The sequence below is a fragment of the Panthera tigris genome, chromosome A2, assembly GCF_018350195.1.
Source record: "Panthera tigris isolate Pti1 chromosome A2, P.tigris_Pti1_mat1.1, whole genome shotgun sequence".
NCBI lineage: Eukaryota > Metazoa > Chordata > Mammalia > Carnivora > Felidae > Panthera > Panthera tigris.
Window position 1 is genome coordinate 52165056 of NC_056661.1, and position 27241 is coordinate 52192296.

A 27241-nucleotide genomic window follows, 5' to 3' on the forward strand; every position below is an offset into this window, starting at 1 on the left:
ATGCACCCCCCCCTGCTTCCCCCCCCCCCCCTTCTGCAGCCTCTTCTGGGCAGAGTGAGACTTTTAAATGTAAGTCAGATTTCCCCCACCACTTAAACCCTCTACTCTCTTCCATCCCGTTTAGAAGAAAATGTGAACTCCTTGCTGTGGTCTCTGAGACCTTGTGTGATCTGGCCCTTGCCTGCCTCTGACTAGTTCTGTTCCCTCCTGTACTGGACTGCAGCCAGCCCAGCCTCCATGCTGACTCTCAAACATGCCAAGCTTATTCCTGCCTCAGGGCCTTTGCACTTGCTGTTCCCCCTGTTTGAAATAATGTATCCTAGAGAGTCATATTTCTGGCTTCTAATGCAAACTGAAAAAAATTTTTGTTCAGGCCAAATAAAACAAGCCCAAGGGCCAACTTTGACCCATTTTGCCAGTTCTGATCTAGAGCTTCCAAACTACATTTTTTTTTTCTTATAAAGCATTTCCTCACTCAGGGGTTGGCAGAGGTATTCTTTCTGCTTGGTTTGGCCCTGTTTTTAACGATGGCTTTGGGACTTGGTCTCAACGTGCACATCGAGGAAGGAACATTTTCATGGGAACGTGTTCGTGGAAACATTTTCACCACTTTGCTGCCTTGAGTCTCTTTCTTTAACTCCTTCCCAGAGCCTCCCTGTGTGAGTCTTCTTCTCTAATACTAATCTGATCATATTATCACCCCCGTTTCATCCCTGCAACTGGCCCCTAAGTTCCTTAGCCTGGCTTTCAAGGTCCTTCACAAACTGACCTTCCTATCTTCAAACCTCCCTACTTCTGTTTCTCCACCTGGGATGCCCTTCCCTCTTTCTGACCCTGATGAACACCTATTCAGCCTTCAAAACCCAGTTCCAATGTCCCCTCATTTGGGATGCCTTCTCTGGTTGAATTAAATCATTCCTTCTAGGCCTACGGTGTCTTGTTCGTACACTCTTGCTGCACGTATCATAAGGTTTTATGATTGGCTGTAGACAGAGATATTTCTCCTTCTAGTCTGTGACCTTGTCAAGGTCAAGGACCTGGTCTTGTTAATGTTTGCAACCCAAGTGTCCGGCCCAGCTCCGTGTACACATTAGACCCTAGTAAACATTTACAACATGGAATCTTCCTGCTGGTCCCTGTTAGTTCACGGATTCAAACTCCGGTTCAAAATGCAAAGTGCTAGAAATGATTGTCCCATCCCTGTTTCAGCACCCAGCATATGCTGAGTAAGTACTTACTGAAGAAAGGAAGGAGTGAATGAGTAGGTGAGTGAAAGTGGAAAATGGATCACTTGCGGTCACACATTAACAGTGCCCTTTAGAATGTTAACTTCGGTGGAATTCAGCTAACGTGGGAGAGTATTAAGGAGGAACACGTAGCCAGATTCTTGGTCTGCGGAATATCGTCACCTGATGGGGAAGATCCAGAAGGCTCTGGGAGTGGGCCTTGGAAAAATGTCCCAAATCACAAGGTGGTGAGAGGCATTCCTATTACCCACTGCGTCGGCAGGTGGAGGAGGGCTGCAGAATGGCACTGTACAGGCTGGTGAAGAGATGCCCGGTCTCACGGCGGTGGGTCCACAGAGCCATCTCGACACTGAGCAGCCCCTGGCGGCAAAGCGCAGGAACCTGTTTCGGGAAAGGGGAAATAGCAACTGGCTAGAAGGTTGGCTCCTGCTTCAGAGAGCATTACGTTTCTAGAAAGACAGCCAGATTCCTCTGCTGTGAACTTGAACATGCCTGTGCTTTCCATGTGCCGTTTTTCGGAGAAAGGGAGCGACAGGTTAACCAGCTGGTGTCAGGAATGAAAATTGGCAAGAAGCTATTCTTGGGGGGTATTAGTGGGGCCGCTTCTGAATGTGCTGTCTGTAAGCATCGGGCCCTAGGCTTTTTAATGAACAGGGGCCCTTTGATCATTTTCCTGCCATCTACTAGATGCTTTGGACTGTCTTTTTCTTGCCAGACTTGACTTATTACAGAACAGTTCTTTATTTTATTAACTGACCACACAAACGTACCACTCCCAGCTTCGACTGGCCCAAGGTGATCAGTTAGACCACTCCTAAGTTGATATACAGAGAACCCAAAGCATGGAGATTTGAAATTTTCATTAGCTAGTTTCCCCCCTGGAGGCTAAAAGGACTATTTCCATCGGTCTGAAAATGCTGAAAGTCTGTGAAGGACCGGATGATACACCCTCAATAAATGTTAGCTGCTCTTAGTAGTGGTATTGCCATCGTCACTACCACGATGGCCTTTTGGGAAGCTGTGACACCTAGATTTGGAACCACAATCCGCACACATACAGAAATAATCACAGTGATGATGAGGGCTGAGGTTTCCTAAGCACTCACTCTGAGCTAGGTATTCCTTCCCCTGCTCTACATGCATGATCTCATGTAACCCTTCACCGCCCCATTTTACAGATGAGGATCAAAAAGGGGGTGGAACTTGCCCAGCGTTAGTAAACATGAAGGGGAGCCGAGGTCTCTGATGTAGCCCCGGGGCCGTCTGTCCCACTGCCTTGCAAGCCAGAGGGCCTTCTCCATGGGGATCCCCAAAGAAGCACCAGTTACATCAGTTCGTGGCCTTATATTGTTACCTTCATATTTTGCACGTCTTCTAAAAGGAAGGCTGCACACGCAGAGATGTGGCTCTTCAGAGGGCAGTTACAGGCATCTGGCTAAATCTTTCTCATATTCTGAAGATAGCATGTATGCCTCTCTCATGCTGAGCTCTTCAAGCAGCCGTGGACTCTGATCTCTCTGGCCTTTGCACGAGGTGATGCTAAATGTACTCATGGAGAGGGTGGTGGAATAAACCGCCCGGTGAACCAGAACTCTGCTTCCTCCCGACCTTCCACCTTTCCTATGTGTCGATGTTGAATGATTTCTTCAAAGGACATACACACCGTGTTTCCCCCTTAAACACACCCTGCCATCTCCCCTGCTTGCTGGGAGTAGGACAGAGGGGCACCTGTCTGCCTGCCTGCCTGTCTGTCTGTCACTCTGTCTGTCTCTCTCCCTGAGTGGTGTGGGGCAGTCTGAGGCCCCAGTGCACAGCACAGTAAATTTTAGTTTGGTTTGATTCTCTGTGGATAATCAACAAATGTATCCAGAGTGGAGGCCAGAAGTTGTTGTTCCCGTAGGCTACAGAGAACTTGGTCAAGTGGTAAGGGAGCCGAGATTCAAGACTTTAGCAGGAATCCTCTGAGTCAATGGGAGCAAACAGGAAATTTATGTTACCACTATGGGGATGCTTTCTTTGTAACCTCTAAACACAGGTATGTAACCCAGTCTTAAGAAAGCCTGGAATGGCAGACACAAATGCTTCCAAGATTCTCTCTCCATCTTTTTTTTTTCTTTAGTTTATTTCTTTATTTTTAGAGAGAGAATGGGTGGGGGAGGGGCAGAGAGAGAGAGAGAATCCCCAGCAGGTCTGCGCTGTCAATACAGAGCCTGATGTAGGACTCGAGCCCACGAATTGTGAGATCATGACCTGAGCCCAAGTCAAGAGTCAGACACTTAACCGACTGAGCCACGCAGGTACTCCTCTCTCTCCGTCTCTGGACCTCTGATTTCCTTCCTTCTCAGCAGATCAGCTTTCTCCGCTACTCTGAGTATAGATGGGAGAGGCTGGTCTTCTTTCTCAGTCTCATGCCAAATTCCCAGGCAAGGAGCTTTGATTGACTAGCCAGAGTCAGGTGATCAGCCCTGGTCCAAGGTGATTGGATCCTTTTGGACAAACATGGTGGCTGGAGCCCACAAGGGTAGGTCATGGGGACAGTAAAGGGCATCACTGCTTTGATAGTGAATGGCTAACTGCCCCCCCCAACAAAAGGGGTTCCATTTTAGCCTCCCCTTTTCCTGATGCTGCTCTCTCTCTTGCATATCCCAAGACTTCCTGGTAGACTACAGAATGAGCTACCATCCCTGACAATGGGAGGTCACCCTACCTGAGTCTGGAGTTCCTTCTGATGGCGCCAGGCCCACGTCAGGAACTAGATGGGCATCTGAGACAAGGCTGTGGGTCATCCTTGAGAACAAGAAACAGGGTTGGCAGTAAAGTTTCGATGGCCTGAAGGTGAACTCTGGTTCACCTCTGGCTTTCTGTGAACTCTAGGAAGAGACAATGGTGTTTGGTAATGAGGACTGCGCGTGAGGGGCCGTCAGGTGGGTGCACAGCCCCCAGGGTCCCCCCAGCGGGGCAGCGCTGAGGGAGGAGGCCGCACATTGCTTTGGCTCGCCTCCTACATCTCAGACCTCAGACCAGTGCTTCACACATTCCTGTGAGCCCTGGGGATTCCATACATTTATTCTGCATGATTTTATTAATTTAAAAATGTCTTATAGAAACTTAGAAATGTATGGTAATTTTTGGCAGAAATTTAGAAATAATGCTAAAAATCCAGAAAAGCACACACAAAAAAAAGGAAATAAAAATGACTCTTATAAACTAATCACTGTGAATACCTTAGGATATATCCCTTGGGTTTTAGAGGGTTTTTTTTTAATGAACAGATTTGGGGGTGGGGAGTGGGCAAAATTAGGATCATACTAAATGAACTATTTTGAGGTCTGCGTCTTTCACTCCATAAAACAAGGTACCGTCTCTCGTGTTCTTAAGGTGGTCTTTTACAACATTTCTGCATGTTTGGTTGGAGGATGGAGAAAAATCTCAGCTGGGTTCGCTGGCTCCCAGTTGGGCCCTGAGGAGCTGCGTCCTCTCTGTCGCCTTCTCTTTTCCTTCTCATAAAATGATGGAGTGACATCCTTGCCTTGCCCTCAAGGCAAGGTCCTGAGATGGCAGCAGGCCCCTTCCAGCATGTTCCCAGTGCCCCGTGGCCAGCACCACACTGCATGGACTCACATGGTCACCTGGCAGGGGCGCTCAGAGAGAGGCTTCCTGCACCCCTGCCGCTCTCCCCCCAGGGCTGCCCATTAGCCACTGCCTGCCAGCTCACCAGGGTCCCTCCTCATGTCTGCTTTTCAGGATCCCACCCAGGGGCTGCAGAGGGCACTGCTCTGGAGCTGACGCACCACTGAAAATCATCAGGTAACATCTGTAACCAAAATCATTACAACCATTTGTGGAGTTCTCTCTGTAAACCAGTCAGGTGAAAAGTACTCTTACAGCTATTAAAGCTTAGTTTTGCCACCCTTCTACAGGCTAGATAAGATTACTCCCATTATATAGATGAAGAAACTGAGGCTAGAGCAATAAAAAACAGTGCTTAGGGTCACTCAGCTTGTAAAAGGCAGACTGGAGATTTGAATCCAGGATGGGACCGAGCCCAACGTCATACACTGTCCTCTACCCCACGCTGCCTCTGGAACTAAAGAGGTAAGGAGAGTGCAGGGTGTAGGTGGGATATATCTTGGGTCAGAGAGGTCATGTAAACTAGTGGTCCTTCTTCAACTGATGGCTGGGACTGGCTCCCAGCATAAGAATCTCCTTTTGCAGAATTTGTTAAATGTATGGATTCAGGATGCATCTCCTTGAGATTCTGATGTGGGACATCTGGCGTGTGACCTGGGAATCTGCATCGTTACAGAGTTTCGCAAAGAACTTGGAAGCGTGGCCAGGCTTGGGGTTGCTGAGAAAATAGTAACAAGTCCCCACCATTTGCCAGGTGCAGGGTCCTCATTGAATAAGCAAAGAACAACCGCCCAATGAAGGACATACTATTATCATAACTCAATTTTTTAATATATTTTTAAATTTATTTTTTAACTTACATCCAAGTTAGTTAGCATATAGTGCAACAATGATTTCAGGAGTAGATTCCTTAATGCCCCTTACCCATTTAGCCCCTGCCCCCTCCCACAACCCCTCCAGTAACCCTCAGTTTGTTCTGTGTATTTAAGAGTCTCTTATGTTTTTGTCCCCCTCCCTGTTTTTATATTATTTTTGCTTCCCTTCTCTTATGTTCATCTGTTTTGTATCATAAAGTCCTCATATGAGTGAAGTCATAGGGTATTTGTCTTTCTCTGACTAATTTCACTTAGCATAATACTCTCCAGTTCCATCCACGTAGTTGCAAATGGCAAGATTTCATTCTTTTTGATTGCCGAGTAATACTCCATTGTGTGTGTTCTTTATTTATCCATTTATCCGTAGATGGACATTTGGGCTCTTTCCATACTTTGGCTATTGTTGATGGCACTGCTATAAACATTGGGGTGCATATCATAACTCAGTTTAAATGATCAGGAGAGCAGGGTCTAGAAAGGTTAAAAAATATTCTCAAAGTCACACAGCTCAAATGTGAAAGAGGACTGTGATGATGAGAGTCTGTGCTTATATACCGCCTTCACTCACCACCTGTACTGGGTCACCTCCCTGTTCCAGCCCATGGTTAAGCCCCACCATTACATTGGTCATGGTTACTATGACCTCAGGGAATGAGAAATCTAGTTGTACCCCACGAGGCAAAGATGAGGAACACTTAATATTTCTGTCTGAATATTTGGTCTCCTCGGTTTTCTTTTCTGAGCAAGACCCATGATGAGGGCATGTGACGCAGATGCAGGTTTGACGTTAGCTCAGGAGCTATGAAGACACCACATCCCCACGCACAAGTCTAGAAACAAAGGGTACTGCCCTTCCTCTAGGAGAAAGAGGGCTTATGAGAGAGCCTTCTCCAGCTCCTAGGTTGTTTGGGGTTATTTTATTTTTGTAATTTTGGGGCAACTCCAGGATCTTGCCACCCTTCTGTGCCTATTACCCCACCCCTCTCTTCTCCCAGGGTGACCTTGAGCCGCAAAACTGCTGTCCGCGTGGACCGGGGCCGACATCGCACGTCCATCTGCCAGGACCTCTGTGTCCAAACTCCGAGACATGGCGACCAATGGCAGCAAGGTGGCCGATGGGCAGATCTCCACGGAGGTCAGCGAGGCCCCTGTGGCCAATGACAAGCCCAAAACTCTGGTGGTCAAGGTGCAGAAGAAGGCAGCGGACCTTCCAGACCGGGACACGTGGAAGGGCCGCTTCGACTTCCTCATGTCCTGTGTGGGCTATGCCATCGGCCTGGGCAACGTCTGGAGATTCCCCTATCTCTGCGGCAAAAACGGAGGTGGTAGGTGCTGGCCTGGCAACCTCCCAGCCGGGCCTGGACCCCTTGGAGAGTGTCACACTTGGGCGTTTTCTGGGGCAAACTCAGGGGAAGGGGTCCCCTAAAGACTCCAAAGGGAGTACCAGGCCCCATTTCCTGTTTCTTGTCCCTTAACCAAAAGATTCCCAAAAGGACAAGTGTCCTTTGTTAACACCACCAAAAAGTTCACCTCTTCATTTTGCAAAGAACGGGGGACATAGTTTGAGCAAAGGACATCCTTGGACCTCAGTTTGGCTGTGGGTGCTGCTTTTGAGGCAGAGGGTAAGGATATCATGGCCGGGACCCGAAAATGCCCTGCCGTGATGCTCCCTCTGACCGGGGCTTCTCCAAAGCCTTGGGGTCACGAGCGTCTCTCTTCTCAACCCCACAGGGGCCTTCCTGATCCCCTACTTCCTGACCCTTATCTTTGCGGGGGTCCCTCTCTTCCTGCTGGAGTGCTCCCTGGGCCAATACACATCCATCGGGGGCCTGGGGGTGTGGAAGCTGGCCCCCATGTTCAAGGGTAAGTCTGCAGAGTGGGGGGCCATGTGCTGGTGCTCCTGCCCACAGAACTATGGTGAAACCAGGCCCTTCCCGGCACTTCCATCCCCACTGGAGAGGGGGACCTGCTCGGTTCGCTTCTGAGCAGAGTGGAGCCCTCACAAGGAGCTAGGTGATAGATGGTGGCATTGACTATAATCTAGGGTGAGGGAGGTGGACAGGAGTGCCCAGTGCAGAGGCCACCCCCCCCCCACCAGCCTGCTGTCCTGTGAATTTATTTCCCTAGCCAGGGCTGGTGCAATTTTCTTTGCTTCCTTACTCAGTGCCTGACACTCAGATAGATATGTGGAGAAGCATTCTTGCCTGGCAAGCTCAGACTCCTGCCCCACCTGCAACCAGCCAGTGCTGGGCCGCAGACCCAAGTTCCCACTTGCCAGATGTGTGTGACCTTAGCTAAGTTCCTAATTCTCTCTTAGCCTCAGTGCCTCAATAACACCTGTCTCCAAGGGCCAGTGAGCTGGTGGGCATCATGGAAAATGATAAGAATGGCACTCACTGGACAGTTATAATTTTTTTTAATGTTTATTTATTTTTGAGAGAGACAGAGACAGAATGCGAGTGGGTTAGGGGCAGAGAGAGGGAGACACAGAGTCCGAAGCAGGGTCCAGGCTCTGAGCCGGCAGCACAGAGCCTGATGCAGGGGTTAAACTCACAGACCATGAGATCATGACCTGAGCCGAAGTCAGACGCTCAACCAACTGAGCCACCCAGGCGCCCCATGTAATTATTCTATGAAATGTCATGCTGGCGTGTCCACTCCCAGGTGTGGGCCTTGCTGCTGCTGTGTTGTCGTTCTGGCTGAACATCTACTACATCGTGATCATCTCCTGGGCCATCTACTACCTGTACAATTCCTTCACCACAGTGAGTGGACCCTTGCACCGCCCCCTCCAGAAGGAGCCAGACCCAGAGCCTGCTCTCTGTCTGCTGGGACTACCTTTCTGCTCACAGTGCTGTTCCTTGGGTGGAGGGTGTGGTTTATGTTCAGTGGTCCCTGTCTCCCTGCAAGTTGTAGCACCATGAACCAACAGCTGCTCTGGGCCAGCCACTGAGCCAGGTGCTTCATGGGGGCTAACATCTACTCCTCTTGACACCCTTCTTTTTTTTTTTTTAACGTTTATTTATTTTTGAGACAGAGAGAGACAGAGCATGAACGGGGGAGGGGCAGAGAGAGAGGGAGACACAGAATCGGAAACAGGCTCCAGGCTCTGAGCCATCAGCCCAGAGCCCGACGCGGGGCTCGAACTCACGGACCGTGAGATCGTGACCTGAGCCGAAGTTGGACGCTTAACTGACTGAGCCACCCAGGCGCCCCTTGACACCCTTCTTAAGGTGGCTTTTGTTAGCTCATTTCATACAGACCCAGACTTCCTTGGTTCCAATCCTGACCCCAGGATATACCAGCTGTGCAACTTCGAGAAAGAAACTTAACCTCTCTGAGCCACAGTGCTCATTTATACAATGAAGGTAGAAAGGAAACCTGCCTCATAGAGTTGTTGTGAGGATTAAGGAGTAAATATGTGCAAAAGGCTTAGGATTATACCTCACAAAGAACAAGTACAGTAAAGTGTTCACTGTTAACATCAGTGTGCAGAGGGTCAAACAGGCGAGATCTCTTACTCAAGGTCACATAGCTAGGAAGCGGCCCCCAGATGAACACACAAGATATTGTGGTGCCGCTCAGAAAGCTGGTTTTCAAAGGGATATGATCAAGGTTCAAGTTTCAGCTCTGACACTTAGGAGCTGTGCGATCTCGAACAAGTTGCTGCCCCTCTCTGATCTCTAAAATGGGGATCTCAACATGACCTGCACCTGAGAGCTGTTGAAGAGGGGAGGCGAGGTAATGGATGGCTATGAGGAGGCTCGGGGGACTGTGAGGATGGACAAGGTACGCTGGGACCACTGTTGCCATCCCCTGGGGGCTCAGTTGTGTTTGTCCATGCCCCTGTGCCTTTGCAGACGCTGCCGTGGAAACAGTGTGACAACCCCTGGAACACAGACCGTTGCTTCTCCAACTACAGCGTCGTCAACACCACCAACATGACCAGCGCCGTGGTAGAGTTCTGGGAGTAAGTGTGGGGCCATCGGTGACAGGGGTGCCTATCAGCCAGGGCCAGCAGGAGACAGAGGCACCCTCAAAAGGGTGATGGGAGCTGATGATGTGTGCAGGGCTGAGGGGGAAGCGAGGGAGAGTGAAGTCCCTTTCTCCCTCCTAGAGAGCTGGGCCATGGAAAGGGCCACTAGTTACAAACTGGGGAGAATGAATTGCTTCAGTACAGAGAATGAATTCCTGCCTTCTCTCTCCTCCTGACCAGTGGCTCCTGCCATTGGTCAAACCTAGCTAGAAGCCAGAGGACAAGGGAGCCAGCCATATAGGCATAGCAGCCAGCCTCCTGGGGCACAGAACAGAATGGACAAGGGTGAAGAGTGAGCCCTCGGAAGGGAGTAACCAGCACAGGACAAGGAGAATTGCCAGGAGAGGCCAACAAAATCCCAGCTCATCCTGAAAACCAGTCCAGTCTACTTAGAATCCCAGAGTTGTTTGGACTAAAGGCACACATGCACACACACACACACACACATGCATACACACACACACACACACATACATGCACACATACACACACGGTACATACTGAAGGCCGTGCTGATTGTATCTTCAGGAGAGCACATCATAGATTGTGTGTTGGGATATTGATTTTACTAAAAGGGGCCTTGGGATCCAAATCTCTTTGGCATGAAGGAGGCATTTGTGTTGGGTAGCTTGAAAGGGTCTGGGAGCACTCTGGAAGTTTCCACAGCACCTTAGATAAGCTGCCAGGAGGAACTGTTCTCAGGAGGTGTCAGAACACGTGATGCTAGTCTTTGTGCAGAAATGTCCTTGGCTAGGTTGGTCTCCTTACAAATAAAATTAGATTCTTTGGCTTCTGCTTCTTTCCAGCATCTGCCACATACCCATTCCGGACTGCATTCAGCCCTTTATTCAGTAAACATTTCTTGAGTGCTTACTGTGTGCAGTGTGGTTAGAGGCATGGCAAACATAAGCAAACAGGCAGTCGTAACACCAGATGAGCAAGGCTAAGAGGGGGGGATGCACGGGAGGCTAGAGGTGCCCCAAGTTGGTACCTGGACCAGCCCAGGTGAGGAGTGACATCTAAGGATGAAAACCACATAGGAAGGACAGGTGTCAGCAGGAGGAAGAGAATGCATGAAGGCTTGGAGGCAGGTGAGCGCAAGCCAGGCACAGGTGAGGGGATGGGAGTCGTCCAGGCTGATGAGCATTTGAGGGGCTTCAGGGGGGGCTGAGACTGGAGAGAAAAGTAGGGCCAGCCCAGAAGGGCCTTGCAAGGTCAGCCTGGGGGAGGCTGGGCTTCATGCTGAGGAAGTAAAGAGCTATTCACTGTAGGGTTTTAAGCAGGTGAGTGATACGATCAGATGTACCACTTAGAAGGGCCTCTGGGGCTAGAAGGGAGTGGGGACAGAGCAAAAATGAAGGTGAGGGTCTAGCTAGGAGGGCACTGCAGCCATGGTGAGCAATAAGGGTGGCCAGACTAAGGTTCCGGCAGGTCCCTTGAGCAAATAGCACACTCTCTGCCAATTAGTATAATGGACCCCACGGTCTCCAGCCAGCTCCTGGATCTCAGTGACCACAGATGTCAGCACAGTCCCAGTGGAGGATGTCATCTGTGTTCAGTCCCTGGGTACCCCCAGGTCACTCCAGCTCCCACGTGACTTTCTGCTCTCTCCACTGTTCCACCAGGCGGAATATGCATCAGATGACAGACGGGCTAGATAAGCCAGGTCAGATCCGCTGGCCTCTGGCCATCACCCTGGCCATCGCCTGGATCCTTGTGTATTTCTGTATCTGGAAGGGTGTTGGCTGGACTGGAAAGGTAAGGCCTGTGCACAGTGGGGACCAGAAGGGGACAGATCTACAAGGGGATTTCTGCTCTGGGCAAGGAGTCTGCACCTCAAGGAATCCCGTCGAACCTGGAGTGAAGCAGTTCTCTTCATCTCCCTCTGCCTTGGTTTCCTTTCCTGTAAAATGGGAATAATAACACTACCTACCTTCTGGGCAGCTCTGAGGATTACATACCACAATGCAAGTCAGACAGTTACACAGAGCCATGACAAAACACGTGGTAAACTTTGCTCAAGGACCATTGAACAAACTGTCCCCGCACATCTCCACTGAGCCAGGCCTTGTAGGGTGATCCAGAGATGAATATTCCACATCCCAGCCTTTGAGGAGCATCAGAAATGGATCAATGAATGGTTAAATACTCAGGCCCTGTTCTGGAACAGTCCTGAGTTTAGATCCCAACTTCCCTGTTTACTTGGCTAGGTGACCTTAGACAGGTCACTGCTCTGAAACTCCATTTCCTTCTTTAAAAAATGGGGCTTATCTGTTGGTTTGTCATGAAAATCAAATGGGATGATGATTTTGTAAAGCTCTCAGCTAGCGAGAGGAATTGTACTTGTTTTGTTTTTGTTATTGGCAAGGGCAGAGCAGGTCAAGCTTGGAGGGGCGGGGAGGTCCATCCTGGGGACATCTGGGGAGCTCACCAATCAAGTTAGGGGTAAGGGACTGGCCTCACTCCCATTCCTTTCTCCTTAAAGCCCCACCCCAGGAGTCCAGGGACAGAAGATGGCTCAGCCTGTCACTGGCCCTAGCCTGAAGGGAACTTAGAGGAGACCTGTCTGAGTTCTTATAGCAAGTAAGGGAGAGAAGGGATTTGAACTGAATCAGGCAAGAGCAGGGAGGTCCAGACTACCTAAGCTGATGTGAGCAAAACAGAACCTTAACAAATTCCATGCTTGGGCATGAGTGCAGGTGATGAAAAACTCACCAATTCCAGTCTGGTGGGACCTTTGGACCTACCAGGTTCTCAGTTCCAAATCCAGTGTCAAAACCTCTCGAATGTGTCCTTAGACTAGGCAGTCAGGAGGAGGGCACAGGTGTCTCCCATCCCGTTTTTAAGAAACAGAAGAATGTAGGGGCTAAAGGCACTGGAAGAAATAGAGCTCAGCTTGAATCTCAGGCCCCTGATTCCTAGCTGTGTGTGCTCGGGCAATCTATTTCACCTCTCTGTGCCTCAGTCTCCTCATCTGTTAAATGGATACAATAATAGTACCTTACAGGGTTGTCATAAAGACTGAGGAGAATAATCTATGCAGAATATGTAGCATATGCCTAGCCACCATATACCATATACCATGTAGACAATCCATGATATCAGTTATCTTTTGAGTGAGTCATCCAATCCATCAGTAAACACTTATTAAGCACCTAGTGTATACCTGACTCCATTCTGAACATGGAAGACAGATTAAAGTGTAAGACCTAGGCAATATATATTAAGCATGTTGTATGTCCTCTGAGTAGGCAGGTTGATTGTATCCATTTTCCAGACAGGAAAATTCTTGGTTCAGAGAGGATAAGAAATTGATCCAACGTCACACAGCTTATAGGTGCTGCAGATGTTTCAAATTCCTTTTTCCTAATTCCGAGTACAGTGGTGTTTCTAGTGGATTATGGCTGCCTTTCCTAACCCTGAAGAATCTCAGATCCATTGCGGGAAATGAAACTATGAAATACAAGGGTTATTGAATTTGAAAACTGCTCTTTCACAACAGCGGACAAAGAAGTGTAATCTCAGACAATGACATCAGTCTTTTGATTATCAATTTGGCAAAAAAAAAAACCCACATACTTTTTAATGATTATACTCAGTGCTGGCACCTTTGTGGGGAAGGTGCGCTCTGAAATGCTGGACAAAGTTCGGTTTCTGGAAGGTAATTGAGCAATATGGATCACAAGCCATTGAGAAATTTATCCCTTTTTAGTCAATAATTCTACTTCTACAAAATTTTCCCAAGAGTGGTATAATAATTTTCTGGACAAAGTTTTATATATAGGGGTGTCCAATGTTGTATTAGTGACATTCATATAAAATGCATAAAAAAGTTAGTGACATTCACATAAATGGATAACAGTAGGGGAAACTTTAAAAAGGATGGTAGAGCCTTCTGAGGGACTATTCTGCATAATTAAAGATCGCATTTTTAAGAGACAATAAAGCAATTTTTAGTAAAGAAATAAAGTTGTATGTACTGTGTTTTTGAATTTTAAACATGTTAAATGAAGATGCAAGTACATAATTTGAGCATCACTTTGTAAGAAAATGTGATCATATATGCAAAGCAAATTCTCAAAAGATGAACATTAAAATGTTCACCCCCATGCTTTTATGTACTAGGCATTTATTGAGTGTTTCTTATATACCATGGGCCGTTCTAGGCACTGGGAAAACAGAACTGAACAAGACAAGTCCTCTCCTTCATGTAACTTAAATTCTAGGAGCTGTTGAAGGGAAATTTGTGTGTGTGTGTGTGTGTGTGTGTGTGTGTGTGTAAAATTTTCCTGACACCATATTGTACTTGAACAATTTAGACAAAAGTCAAAAAATAAAGGAGGGGTCGAGGGAAGGAAACTCCAGGTGCTGAGCTGGTTGGTTCATACTCCAAGGAGAGGCTTCAGAAAAGTGGACAAACACAGCCAGTTAGGAATCCAGGAAGGCTTCCTGGAGGAAGATGAACTGGAAGTAAGCCCAGGGCCACAGGAGATACTGATGTAGGTGAAGTGGGGGGAGGGGAAGAATGGGCGCGCTGGAGTGGGGGTGACGACCTTGTTGCCAACTCTTCTCCCAGGTGGTTTACTTCTCCGCCACCTATCCGTACATCATGCTGATCATCCTGTTCTTCCGTGGAGTTACGCTGCCCGGGGCCAAGGAGGGCATCCTCTTCTACATCACGCCCAACTTCCGCAAGCTGTCCGACTCTGAGGTGAGTGCCTTCCCAGGGCCCCGCCCCTCTGGCCGGGTGAAGGGCCCACCTGAGTCCTGAGCCACCGTTTACCAGCTTTAGGAAAAGTTCCTGTACCTCTCTATCCCTCATGGAAACCAAGATGGTTGCCAGGTAGAGCTGGTTACCACGTGTAAAAGGCCATGGGGCACTGTGGCAATGATTATAATTTTGACTAGTTTTTGATCATCCACTTATAGGTGTGGCTGGATGCGGCAACCCAGATCTTCTTCTCCTATGGACTGGGCCTGGGATCCCTGATCGCTCTCGGGAGCTATAACTCCTTCCACAACAATGTCTACAGGTGCGGGAGCCCAAGAGCCCCTTCCTTCCCGGCCACGCCTCTCTAAGGTCAAGCCTGCACGTGACCACGCCCCCGTACAGACTACGCCCCCTGGCCTATCTCTACTTTCAGCTCCACTCCTCTCTAAGCCGATTCCTTTGTGGCCACTCCTTCCTCTTCCACCCCTTCCCTGGGATGGGGTGGGGGCACCTGCCCTGTGGCCCTTCTCCCAGGCATCCTTTTCTGCCCCTGCCCCTCAGCCCTCAGCCCTCCTAACCACTGCTCCTAGCTCGCCTCCTGACCAGCCCCACCCTCACTGACTCCGCCCTTTCCTCTCTGCAGGGACTCCATCATTGTCTGCTGTATCAATTCGTGCACCAGCATGTTCGCAGGATTTGTCATCTTTTCCATCGTGGGCTTCATGGCCCATGTCACCAAGAGGTCCATTGCTGATGTGGCGGCCTCAGGTTCGGGCCGCCCATTGGAGGGCACGGGCTCCTGGGGTGGGAGGGGATAACGCGCGGCATCTGTGGCCATCGTCAACATCACCAGCAGCAGCCTGGGGACAAGCCTTCGGGCAGAGGGAAGAGCCAGTACACAGGCCTGGAGACAGGGATGAGTGTGGTGTGTGGGCTCCCTGGCATTGAGCATCACTATGTGCCAGGCAGGGCACGGAGCATTTTAGTTGGGACGCCTCTCTGAAACTTTCCAACACGACGGAGTGGACACTTTTGTTATCCCATTTACTAGGTGAGGAAACTGAGGCTCATGGACCACGTTCTCCAGCTAGAAAAGTGGTGGAATTGGAATTGAACATCCACCTAGCCGATCAAGAACCCTGGGCTCTTAATCCCGTGACCATACTGGCTCTTCCAAGCACAATGCTGCCTTTTGCAGGGAGGAGACAGACTCTTTCTTGCCCCCTGGGATATAAACCTTGTTCCAACTCAGACATGCTCACCACCCTGACACAAAGTGCCTGAATCTTTGCTTTTGTCCCACTGCCAAACACGTCCTCACCAAGCAGGCTGTACCCACTCTGTTCACCACACAGTCATCAGTGCTGCAGGGTCCCAGGAGAACCCCAGGCAACCCTCACCTCCCTACTCATCCAAGAAAGCAGTGAGATGAGGGCCCCACTGTGTACACAACAGAGGCCCTGAGGCTCAGGGAGGCATCTTCTCAATCATGGAGAACTGGGCTGGTCATGTGGAAAGGAACTTTCTCCACTGATGTCATCTTCCCTCCAATGGCCAGCTCGTTTCTCTGGGACTCCCCAGCCGCCACCCCCGTTTCCTGAGCCAGACCCAGGGAGGATACAGTTTCTTTCCTTCTCCTTCTAAGGTTTCCCCTGATCTCTTGACTACCCCCTACCCAGACGCTCAAACACAATATTGATCTCTTTAAGCCTTCTCCTTCCCTGTGCTCCCCAAAGGTACCACCGTCCAGGAGCCAGGACAGCCCCAGCATCATTCTGGACCCTTCCTTCACCTTCACTCCACAAACCAGCCAATACCAGGACCTGCCCTTTCCACCTCCTCACTATCTCTCCATCGGGTCATCTCTCTGCACCCGCACTGTCCCCACTGCTGGTCAAGCCACCAAAGTCCCTCATTTCATCTCACTGGCACCCTGGCCTCCAGACATAACCCTACTCCCTCCCCTGCCCACACGCACTCTGTATCCTCATCTAGGAAAAGGGGGGCTGACGACACTCACCCAAAAGTTTACTCTGAAGATGAAATGCAATAAAACTCAGAACGTGGGTAGTGTGCTGGGTATGCTGTAGGGGCTCAGTACCTTTTTTTTGTTTTATTTTTTACCCTTCACTCCACAGGCCCTGGCTTGGCATTCCTGGCATACCCGGAGGCAGTGACCCAGCTGCCCATCTCTCCCCTCTGGGCCATCCTCTTCTTCTCAATGCTGCTGATGCTGGGCATTGACAGCCAGGTGAGGATGGCCTCCCTGGCACTTTGAAGAGCCCCCAGCCAGCTTTGTGGGTCTGGGAATAAGCAGGGAGAGGAGGCCATTGTCTCAGGCCCCCAGGAAGATGGTCAAGAGTTTCAGACCCCTAGCCTGTTCCACCACATGAGACTTCAGGGATCAGCTCATCCACTTTCCCCATTTTCCAGATGGGGAAACTGATGTCCAGAGGGAAAGGACCCCGGCGAGTTCCCTGGACTGATGTCCAGAGGGAAGGGTCACAAAGAGGCAGAGGCAGAATCAGGCCTGGATCCTGGGGCCCTCCTAGCCCTGCTATCCCGACATTGCCGGACCCCTTGGGTCTTGCCCCAGAGAGTCAGGTTTTGGGTGGGTTGGGGCTGGGGTCCGCTGCATGTGGCTGACCTTTGACCCCCTTGAAGTTCTGCACCGTGGAGGGCTTTATCACGGCCCTGGTGGACGAGTATCCCAGACTTCTCCGCAACCGCAGGGAGCTCTTCATTGCTGCCGTCTGCATCGTGTCCTACCTGATTGGCCTCTCTAACATCACCCAGGTGAGCTCACTGGGCACGTGGCTCGCCTCTGGTGCAGCCACTTCCAGGTCCTCTCCACCCCAACCTTGTACTATGTCACCCTTCGTCTTTTCGTTGAGCACCATCTCTGTTCCAAGCCCTGTACACACAGCAGTGGGTCAGACAGGGTCCCCGCCCTTAGGGTGGGATGGTGGGAAACACACACACTGAGTTAGAAATGATAAGACACAGCTAGAGAATACAGCCCGTACCCCAGCCAGGGGCACCCAGGACTGCTTCCTGGAGGAAGGGATACAGAGACTGTGTTTTTAAAAACTCACAAAAATTAACTGGAGAGTCGAGCTCGAGTTGAGCCTTTGACATCAATACTGTCTCTTCTTCTTGTTCCCACTTTTCTTTTTTCTATCGATATTAATGAGCACTCCTGTCTGCATTCAAGGCCCTCCTGGTCTAGTCAGAAGGCATACATATAGCTGATGAATTGTACAATAAATATAAATGACCCTAAAGCCATGAGCTCAGCCCTGTGGGTCTGCTTTATGATTGGCAAAACTACCCCTGGATTCAAATATAGCTCATTCCCAGAATATTGTTCATTTATTCCTTTATTCCTCCATAGTTGTTAAACATTCACCGTGGGCCTAGCAGGACACTGGAGATTCAACAGTTAACGTGACAGACACAGTATCTGCTCTCTTGGGGCTTACACTTGGGTGGGCAAGACTGACATACAAATTAGATCATTTCAGAGAGTGTTTAGTGCCCCCCCCCAAAAAAGGGCAGTGGGACAGGGAATGACCAGTGAGAGTGGGAGGGATGCTACCTCAGACAGAGTAGTCAGGAGAGGGCCCTCTGAGGAAGTGGCAGTTGAGCTGAAACTCAAATGATAAGGAAGAGACAGCCAGGGGAAGATCGAGCTGGGGGAATAAAGCATAGCAGGTGCTAACGTCCTGAGGTGGGCATGGGCTTGGTAAGTTTGAGGAGCAGAGGGAGTGAGGGGACAGATGTTGGGGATGCAGAACCACATCATGCAGGACCTTGCTGTCCAAAGCCATTTGTATTTTGTATTGTACTGCATTGCATTGCAATGTATTGTATTGTATTGTATTGTATTGTATTGTATTGTATTGTATTTTAATCTCTCAACTTTTGATGTGTTATATTTATGTCTTGTGTAATCCATGGAAGTTTTTAAGCAGGGAAGAGGCACAACTGATTTAACTTTGTGGAGAGCTGGCTCTAATGACCAGCTCCTCTCTCAGTCCTCCAGCATTCCCAGGAATGGGACGTTTTTCTTCCCCAGACATTTTCTTCCCAATTCCCAGGGAGGCAGTGATCACCTCCTCTCACAGTCACTGGGCCCTCGATGCTTCTTTCAATCTTCCCTTAAGCCTTCTCCCTGCAGCATCGTCTAACACTTACCTGGCCAGACTGCAAAGGCCATGTGGTCTGTGAACTGCGTGTCCTGGGCACTGGCCGGAAGTGGACCCCCTCTTACTACTTTTCCTCTTTTAGGGAGGCATTTATGTCTTCAAACTGTTTGATTACTACTCTGCCAGCGGCATGAGCCTACTCTTCCTTGTGTTCTTCGAATGTGTCTCCATTTCCTGGTTTTATGGTGAGTGTCAACTCTCCTTCCTCCTACCCTCCCTCATTCATTCATTCAGTCAGTCAGTCATTCCTTTCTTCAGTTATCATTCAACAAAGACAACTTGAACACCAAGCCCTTTCTATACATTAGTTTACAACTCACCCTTGAACAACCCGGGTTGGAACGGCACAGTCTGCTTATTCTGCATGTAAATATAGTGCAGTGTTTTTTCTGATACTTTTTTCAGTATAGTACGGTGCTATAAATGTATTTTCTCTTCCTTCAGATTTTCTTAATCACATTTGTTTTCTCTAGCTTACTTCATTGTAAAAACACGGTACATAATGCATAGAACATACCAAATGTGTATTAGTCAACTGTTATTGGTAAGGCTTCTACTCAGCAGTAAGTTATTGGTGGTTATGTTTGTGGAGAGTCAGAAGTTATATGCAGATTTTTGGCTGCATGTTGGGGGATCAGTGCCCCTGGCTGCTACATTGCTCAAAGGTCAACTGTCGTTAGTCCTTACAACAATCTGATGAAGTTAGCACAGGAGATTCTATGCTTAGAAGATGGTATAAGACCAGTTAAATACATTCGTCGGAAATGGGAGCCAAAGTTTCTTCATAAATTTTGGGATAAGAGCATTTGAGATTTTATCTAGAAAAGTAAAACCAGGGGTTCCTGGGTGGTTCGGTTTGTTAGGCGTCTGATTCTTGATCTCAGCTCAGGTCTTGATCTCAGGGTCGTGAATTCAAAGCCCCACGTTGGGCTCCACATTGGGCATGAAGCCTACTTAAAACAAACAAACTACAAAAAAAAGTTCTGAAGTTAAATATGTAACAAAAATGGGGCTATAATTAAAGGTATGCACTACCTTAGAACAAAGAATGGAGTAAACAGTGATTTTATGTGTGTGTGTGTTTTTTTTATGGCCTAAGTTTCCAGACCCCGCTACGTGATAGTCCAAAGTAATCCTCCCCTGCACGTTGATTATCACAGCAAGACGATTTTGAACTGTTTTCCTGGGTCCCTCTTAGTCCCTGATAGCCACTGTTCCTTCTTCACCTCCTCCTCCTCCTTGTCATCTCCCGCCTCACTCCCAACTGGCCTAATGCTGTCAGATCCTCACTGGTCAGTGGCTCTGCTTAGAATTCGGGCAATGCCCAATGTCAGTCTTGGGAACTTCATGACACCTGTGATTTTCTGCCAGCTTTGAGGTTCTTCTTTGCAGTCTGTCCCCGGTTGCTTATAGCATCAGATCATCATGGGAAAACGCCCTGTCCAGCAGAGCCTTGAAGAAATGTCTAGGCTAGCTGTTGGGTGGGAGGGACATTGAGAGAGGCGGGGACATCTTTATGAGCATATCCTTTTGTTGGTGGGTATTTTCATGTGAAGGTGCCTGGCTTTCCCACACAACCCACACGCTGGGGGGGTTGGTTATTGAATGCTTAGATCGCGAGGACCCCAGGGAGCATTAGCCCCCTGTTACAGACAAAGAAGCGGAAGCTCCGAGAGGTCAGGTGACTTACCCGTGGTCATACTGCAAGAAAGTGGCAGATTGGGGCTTCGAGCTCATTCATCCCTGCTGCTCTTGCTCCAAATGTCACAGGTGTCAACCGATTCTATGACAACATCCAAGAGATGGTTGGCTCCAGGCCCTGCATCTGGTGGAAACTCTGCTGGTCCTTCTTCACCCCAATCATTGTAGCGGTAAGGACAAGGCTTGACCAGCCCTGTTAGCGTGAGGCCAGACCAGGCCCTGGGGCCACTCAGGTCCAGAGAGAAACTTCTGGAAGCAAAGGCGCCCATTCCGTAATAATACTACTGCCTCCCATTTGCTGAGCATCTGCTTTGTGCCCTGCATGGTACCGTGGTACGTTACATGGTACATTACACCATCCTCACAAACCTCGGCAAAATAGGCATTCTTGTGCCTGCTTTACTGCTGAGGGACCCAGGCTCAGCCTGCCAGCATCACCCAGCTAGTTGGTACTGCGTTCAAACCAGGCGGGCCCGATTCTGAAGCTCAAACCAAGGGAGGCCTCTTATTCTCAGCATCCTTCATTGCCTTAGGCAGGAGGAAGCTGAGGCATGGGCAGGCCTAGGAGGGCTGCCCCAGTCCTTGGGGTGGGGGCTAGGCCACTCTGTATGTTGTGTCCTGCACAAAGACACTGGGCTGATGGACGACCAGAGGCTGATTTCCAGTCCTCATTCTGCTTGCCAAGCTGCTTATCTTGGAGGAAGGGTCCTCCCAGAGAGGGCACCAACTTCAAACTGGTCCTCCCAGAAGGACTGCCATTTTCTGCTGGTTGTCACCGAGAGGGAACCTTTGGCTATCGGTCCTTCCCGAAGTGGGTGCCTTTTTCTATTCTATACAAAGATGTCTTATGTACCAGCAGTGGCCTTGGGTGCAGGATTCCCAAGATACTGGGCCCTTATGAGGGTCAACCTCACGGCGAAGGAGGTGGTCAGTGGACCTATCAGCTTCAAGGTCTAGAAAGAGGCCTCGATTGTCCAATCTGGGTGACTGACTGTGCGCCATCCCCTCTCCTCCACCCTCCCCAGGGCGTGTTCATTTTCAGCGCTGTGCAGATGACTCCTCTCACCATGGGGAACTACGTTTTCCCCAAGTGGGGCCAGGGCGTGGGCTGGCTCATGGCTCTGTCTTCCATGGTCCTCATCCCTGGTTACATGGCCTACATGTTCCTCACCTTAAAGGGCTCTCTGAAGCAGGTAAGCCCCTTCTACACCCTTTAGATTGCTAGTCCCCTTACCCTGCTGTGCTGGGCACAGCCCCCTACCCTTGCGGAGCTCACAGTCTAGTTAGGATACAGACAGGCCAATATCCAATGACAATAGGGTGTTAGAAGTGCCATGATTTGGGTAAATCAAGGAGGTGGGTTAGCCCTGCCTGGGCTGGGGAGGGTTAAGAAAGGCTTCTTGAAAGAGGAGATAGCTAAGAAAGTGCCTAAGGATGAGCCAGTGGTAAAAGTAGAAGCACAGAAAGAATGTTTCTAGAAGGGGATGGAAAGGAAGCATTTGCAAAGGCCTAGGGGTATAAACTGCATATGGTGAACTGAAGGCAGAGCACTGTGACTGAATGGTAGAGAGGGGTGCAGAGGGGATGATAAGAGATGAGGTTGGGCATGTAAGAAGGTCAGGCTCATGAAGGGCTTTGAAAATTAGGACAAGAACTTTGGACTTTCTCCTGAGGGCAGAGGGGAGCCTCAAAGATTTGAAACAGGTGAAGGGTAGGGTCGGATGTATTGAAGGCTTACTCTAGACCTCTTTTGTGGGCTTGATAAAGACAAAACATGGTCTTACCCTCGAGGAAAGATAATGTAAAGCATGCTGCCCTCAGCAGGGGCCTGCTAGCACATTCTAGGCCCATACCAGCTCTTTGTTAAATTATATGGACTTCTCAAGTGAAACAAGGGCATGTTGCAAGTACCCAAGTGCTAGAGATATTGATGGAGTAACTGCATGCTGAGATTTCACTGAGGAGAAGTGGATAATCAGAATGTGGAGGGCCTGGGATCAGTGGTTCTCAACCTTATTTCTACTAAGATGGACCTTCCAGACCAATCAGAGCCAGAAGAGGGAGCTCTATGGTCTGCGGCCTAAGGAGGACAAGGTGGAGGCTTGTGCATAGCCCCTGGGCCAGGCTCCTCCTTTCACAGATGGAGAAACTGAGATCAGGTGGGATAAAATACTTCCCCACCCCTTGCAGTAAGTCATTAAGTCATTAGAGGAGCTGAGGCTTACAGCCCCTTCTTCCAACTCCAGGCCCAATGCTTTCATTTTCCACAATCCTCTGCTGAGTGCCCAAAGGCGGCCAGGTCTTGGAGTGGCAGAGAGGCAAAGGCAGTGCATTTGAGGAGGGGAGCTCAGCCTGTGCAAAGGCCCAGAGGTGGGCATCTCTAAAGACAGTGCATTATCTGAAGGGACAGGATTTCAGGGAATATGTGTAGAGAAGGTAGTGGGACATCCATTCAGGAAATACGTATTGAACCCCTACTATGTGACAGTATTATCAGTGCTAGAGACACATTTTGCCGTAAGAAAAATAGGCAAAAATCCCACCCTCCTGGGGCTTACATTCTAGTAGAGGAAGACCAACAATTAACAAAATAAAAACGTGTTAGATAAGGATGAGTACTGTGGAGAAAAATAAAGTAGAAAGGGGTTTTAGGGAGTGCTGAGCAAGGCCTTGCTGAGAAGGTAACACTGAGCCAAGACCTAAGGAGGTAGAGATTGAGCTAATTATCTGAGAGGAAGGATGTACTAGACAGGGCGAGTGCAAAGGCCCTGAGGCAGGTGTATGTTTGGCGTGCCTGAGGAGCAGTGAGGAGACCAGTGTGGCTGGAGTGGAGTAAGTGGTGGGGAGGGCAGGAGCGGCAGGGAGAGGGCCAGCGGGGAGCTATTACAATAACCCAAATGTGACAGATGCCACTCGGCCCGGGTAGGAACATGGGAGAGTATGGAGGATGTGGGGGTGAGGCTGGAGTCTGGGGGGGCACTCTGAAGGCAGAACAGGCAGGCAGGACAGACCTGAAAGGGGGGTGGGGGAAGGGAGCGGCCGGTCTTCCTCCCCCCACAGCCCAAATTCTCCCCGGCGCCCGCAGCGCATCCAGGTCATGATCCAGCCCAGCGAAGACATCGTCCGCCCCGAGAACGGCCCGGAGCAGCCCCAGGCCAGCGGCTCAGCCAGCAAAGAGGCCTACATCTAGGGGCGTCTGGCGGCTCCCCGACCCGACACTCTCACCCCCCGACCTGGCTGAACGTGACCACCGCTTGCTGTCTGAAGATACCGTCTGTCTCAACCTACCTCGAGTGACGGCGAGTCCAGACATCATCACCATGCAGAGAGAGGGGAGGTGGGGGACAGTCACACCCCCGGTGGGCCCCGCCAGGGGCAGAGATACCCCACGGCTCCAGCACCTGTAGGCTGGTGACCTTTTTAATCCGGGCCCCATAAGCATCAAGCAATCAGCCTTTGTGACTGTGTGATAAATCCTTTTCATCCTGCCTGAGAGTGTGGTGTGGTGTGGCCACACACCTCGAGGCTTTTAGTCATGTTCCTGACTGTTCTCTTACTGCCGAAACCCACGACTCTTATCTCGGACTTCGCAGGAGTTCGGTTCCGTCAGAACGCTGCTCTGTACACACGAAAAGGGCATTTCGTATAATGGGGATTTCCAGGGAGAGCTCACTTGTACGAAGCAGGGAGCCGGCAGAGCTCTTACTTTCATTTTTTTGTTTATCCTTCCCGAGGCAGCTGGACAAAACAACCCCCCCCCCCCGCCGAGGACCTCCATCCTTGTTCCCTGAGCTGCATCTCCAGCAATCTGTGGAGCGTCCTTCCCTGCCCCCTTCCCGCCAGGCCATTCTGATTGCACCTGGCCCAACAGCCATCATTCCAGACCGCCCAGCTCTCCCTCGCTCCCTCCTTGGAAAACTGCCACAAGCACAATTGATTTTTTTATCGCCATTCTGGGGGCCTGAGGTCCCTCTGGGGAAATTCCCTAATCAGGAGCCCCAGTTTCTCTGAGGCTGCCCCATTTTATGGAACGCAGATCAGGTGCGGAGGAAATCAAGGCGAAGGTTTGTCTGTCCTTGAGTCAAAATGGATGCGGTTCTCTTTCTGGCTCCCCTTTCTGCTGTGTCCTCACTGCCGCCCCTAGTCAAAATGCTGCCTTCTTCATTCATATTCCTCAGCGGGAATCCCCTCACTGCCAGGAAAATCTCCCCAGCCCACTAACTGAGGAGCTAGTGTTAACCCCGACCACCCCCACCCCCCCAAAGTGCTTCCAAGATTAAACTACTTCGTCGAGAAGTACTATTTGTTTCTTTCCGGAACTGGGCTCCGTGGTGGTGGTGGTGGTGCTGGTGCTGGTGGACAGCAAATCTGGCAAAGACACTTTCTTGCAAGTTCCGGTGACTCAGCGTTTCTCATTTGCCAGGAAGATGGGTTCCCATGTAGCAAACTGTATGTTGTGCCCCGTAGCTCCTTAGCTAGTTAGCTCACAAATCGTGTTTTACGACTAATCCTTAATAATTATGGTGAATTAACTGTGACCGTGGGTTTTTTAATCTCTTGTCATTCTCATCCGACAGTGACCAGCATACCAATTCTCGCAATAAGGTATGACCCTCAGAATATTAAGCACATCCTTGTAGAGAAAACAAAAAGTACGTGTACACGTAGAAAGGCACACACCTATACGTTCATCCTCGCGCGTGGTATATAGGGTCTTACTTGGTAACGTGTAGGGAATCTCAGACCTTTTCCTGAGGTCATCTGTAAAATAGTCTCATTGCTAAGGCATCCCACATGCCAACTGGTGAATCCATGATCAAGATGCTTACGTGTTGTTACATTGTAGGGTTTAGGATGAAAGGAACCCTTCACTGTGTCTCATGGTCCCACCTCCCCAGCCTGTGTGAATTCCTTTAGAATAAGGGCAGGAAGACTTCTGACATTCTCTTTGTCCTTCAATGTGAAACTAAGACCAAGTCTTTCCAAGATAAATGCAGTGTACTTAATGTTTGTAAGCAAATCTAATTGAGATGTTTGGCAAGAAATCCCCTAACTGATTTCCATCCAAACCTACTTATATAGCACAATATTCCGTGTCGTACAATTTCTGTGAGAACTGTGAATATGTGTACCTTTTTTTAGTATTTGCCCTGGGGGAGAAGATATTGTATTATCATATATGCTTTTTTTGCAATAAGGATTTATTCTCAGAACATCAAGTAAATCTATCTCTATATAAAAAAAATATATGTAATATATACATATTCAAACTATATACAGAGCCTGTTTTAAAAAAAATTACACTATTATTTAGAAAAATTATCTGTTCTATGGACCAAATGTAAAATATTTATAAATGAAGATGCATTTTAAATGTCTATAAATGGTGTCATAACTAGAGCACGGGCGTTATGTACGTTTCTAAGAATTTAGAGGAAAAATAATAAAGGTTCTATGATATACGATGGCAGACCTTCAGTTCTTTGGATTGTGGATACAAGAGCCTCGTTCACTGGAACAGCAACACATACACACAAAACTGCTTTTTTCCCCAACAGGGAGAGAGATGTGGGCTCAAAACTCCAGAAAGATACAGCTGGGCTTCCCAAAACCCTGGAATGAGTGAATAAAAAGTGACTCTGAGCTACGTAAGGGAGGTTTTTTCACTCATAAGCAGGGCTCTGAAAGGCCACAACTCTCTGTTAAACTGCAAGCTGCCTCCCACCCAGAAGGAAGACAGCAGGGCTCTAGGAAACACTCAGCACCCCATCATATGCTTCCTTACTTGAGTCACTTCTTCATACGAGCCAACTGCTCGCCCTGAAAACGATGGCATGGAAGGGAAGGGAAAGATACGGCACCCCATTCTTTCCCCGATCAGAAAGCAGAAGTTGGGGGTATGGGCGCATGTGCACACCTCAGGAGGTGAAATCGAAACACCTCTGTTTTGTGTTTCTCCTGTTCTGGAAAGAATGAAAGGCACGTGCGTGTACAAGTTCTGAAATACGTAGTCTGTAATTCGCATAGAAGTTACGGGCTCTTCCATTGGCATTTGCGGAGTATGAAGATGAACAGTAGATCGTCTGCTGAAGATTTAGATGTTAAATTTTCCTTTACTTAGAAGGATATAAAGTAGCAAATTCTAAAACACCACGACTGGTCAAGAGAAAGACCACGGAAGGAAGGAAAAGCCTTATACTCTAGTACCTTTATTGGCACTTTTTTCCAGCTCGTTGAACACGGGGGCCCTGCATTTGCCGTCTTCCCTGGAACCTGCAGGTAAAGTACTGCCCTGGGGAAGGCCAGTGCCTCCACAGAGCTTCCAGCTCTGGATGTGTGATGGACAGCCTCATGCCGCTGGTCAGCAGGGCCCAGGCCAAGGGACAGCAAGGATAAGCCAGCTCCCTCCAGCTCTTCTGTGAGCACTTCCAGCTCTCACAGCCTCTGACTCTGGAGGCCTTCAGAGAAGTGATGGCTCCCGCTCCACTCCTGCCTTCTAAATCTTGGGCAAATATTGCTTCTAACCAGTTCTCACTCTGAACCATACGTGGAAGGGGATTTGGGGAAACGTGGTTTTAACTTAAGCAAGTAGAGCGTATAATACGGCCTCCCTTAATTTTTCTCTCTCTCTCATACACACACACACACACACACACACACACATCATAATCAGAATCATACAATGATGATTTTGCTAAGCCGTTTGAGAGTGACCTGTGGACAGTTGGACCCTATTTGTCTTTAAACATGATCATGTCTCCTCTGAAAAAGGACATCCCCTTACATAATCACGTTTATCAAGTTCGAGAAATTTCACACTGTTGCAATACGAT

General features: G+C 49.2%; 1 protein-coding gene across 1 annotated transcript; it reads left to right on the forward strand.

Annotated features, from left to right (window-relative positions):
• Positions 1 to 4812: 4812 nt before the first annotated feature.
• Positions 4813 to 25685, forward strand: SLC6A1 (solute carrier family 6 member 1). The gene is made up of 15 exons (XM_007075461.3): positions 4813 to 5054; positions 6748 to 7077; positions 7484 to 7615; positions 8417 to 8517; positions 9613 to 9722; positions 11414 to 11546; positions 14365 to 14499; positions 14718 to 14821; positions 15143 to 15267; positions 16638 to 16750; positions 17164 to 17295; positions 18790 to 18892; positions 20478 to 20578; positions 21434 to 21601; positions 23494 to 25685. Exons 2-15 carry the CDS (start codon positions 6840 to 6842, stop codon positions 23596 to 23598), a joined length of 1800 nt encoding a protein of 599 aa, XP_007075523.2. The 5' UTR covers positions 4813 to 5054; positions 6748 to 6839; the 3' UTR covers positions 23599 to 25685.
• The last annotated feature ends 1556 nt before the right edge of the window (positions 25686 to 27241 follow it).

Excerpts from the sequence above, each read along its gene's own strand:
- SLC6A1 (XM_007075461.3), top strand. The coding sequence starts at position 6,840 with ATGGCGACCAATGGCAGCAAGGTGGCCGATGGGCAGATCTCCACGGAG. Across the intron at positions 7,616-8,416 it reads GCTGGCCCCCATGTTCAAGG|GTGTGGGCCTTGCTGCTGCT; the intron begins GTAAGTCTGCAG and ends GTCCACTCCCAG. Across the intron at positions 21,602-23,493 it reads TAAAGGGCTCTCTGAAGCAG|CGCATCCAGGTCATGATCCA; the intron begins GTAAGCCCCTTC and ends CGGCGCCCGCAG.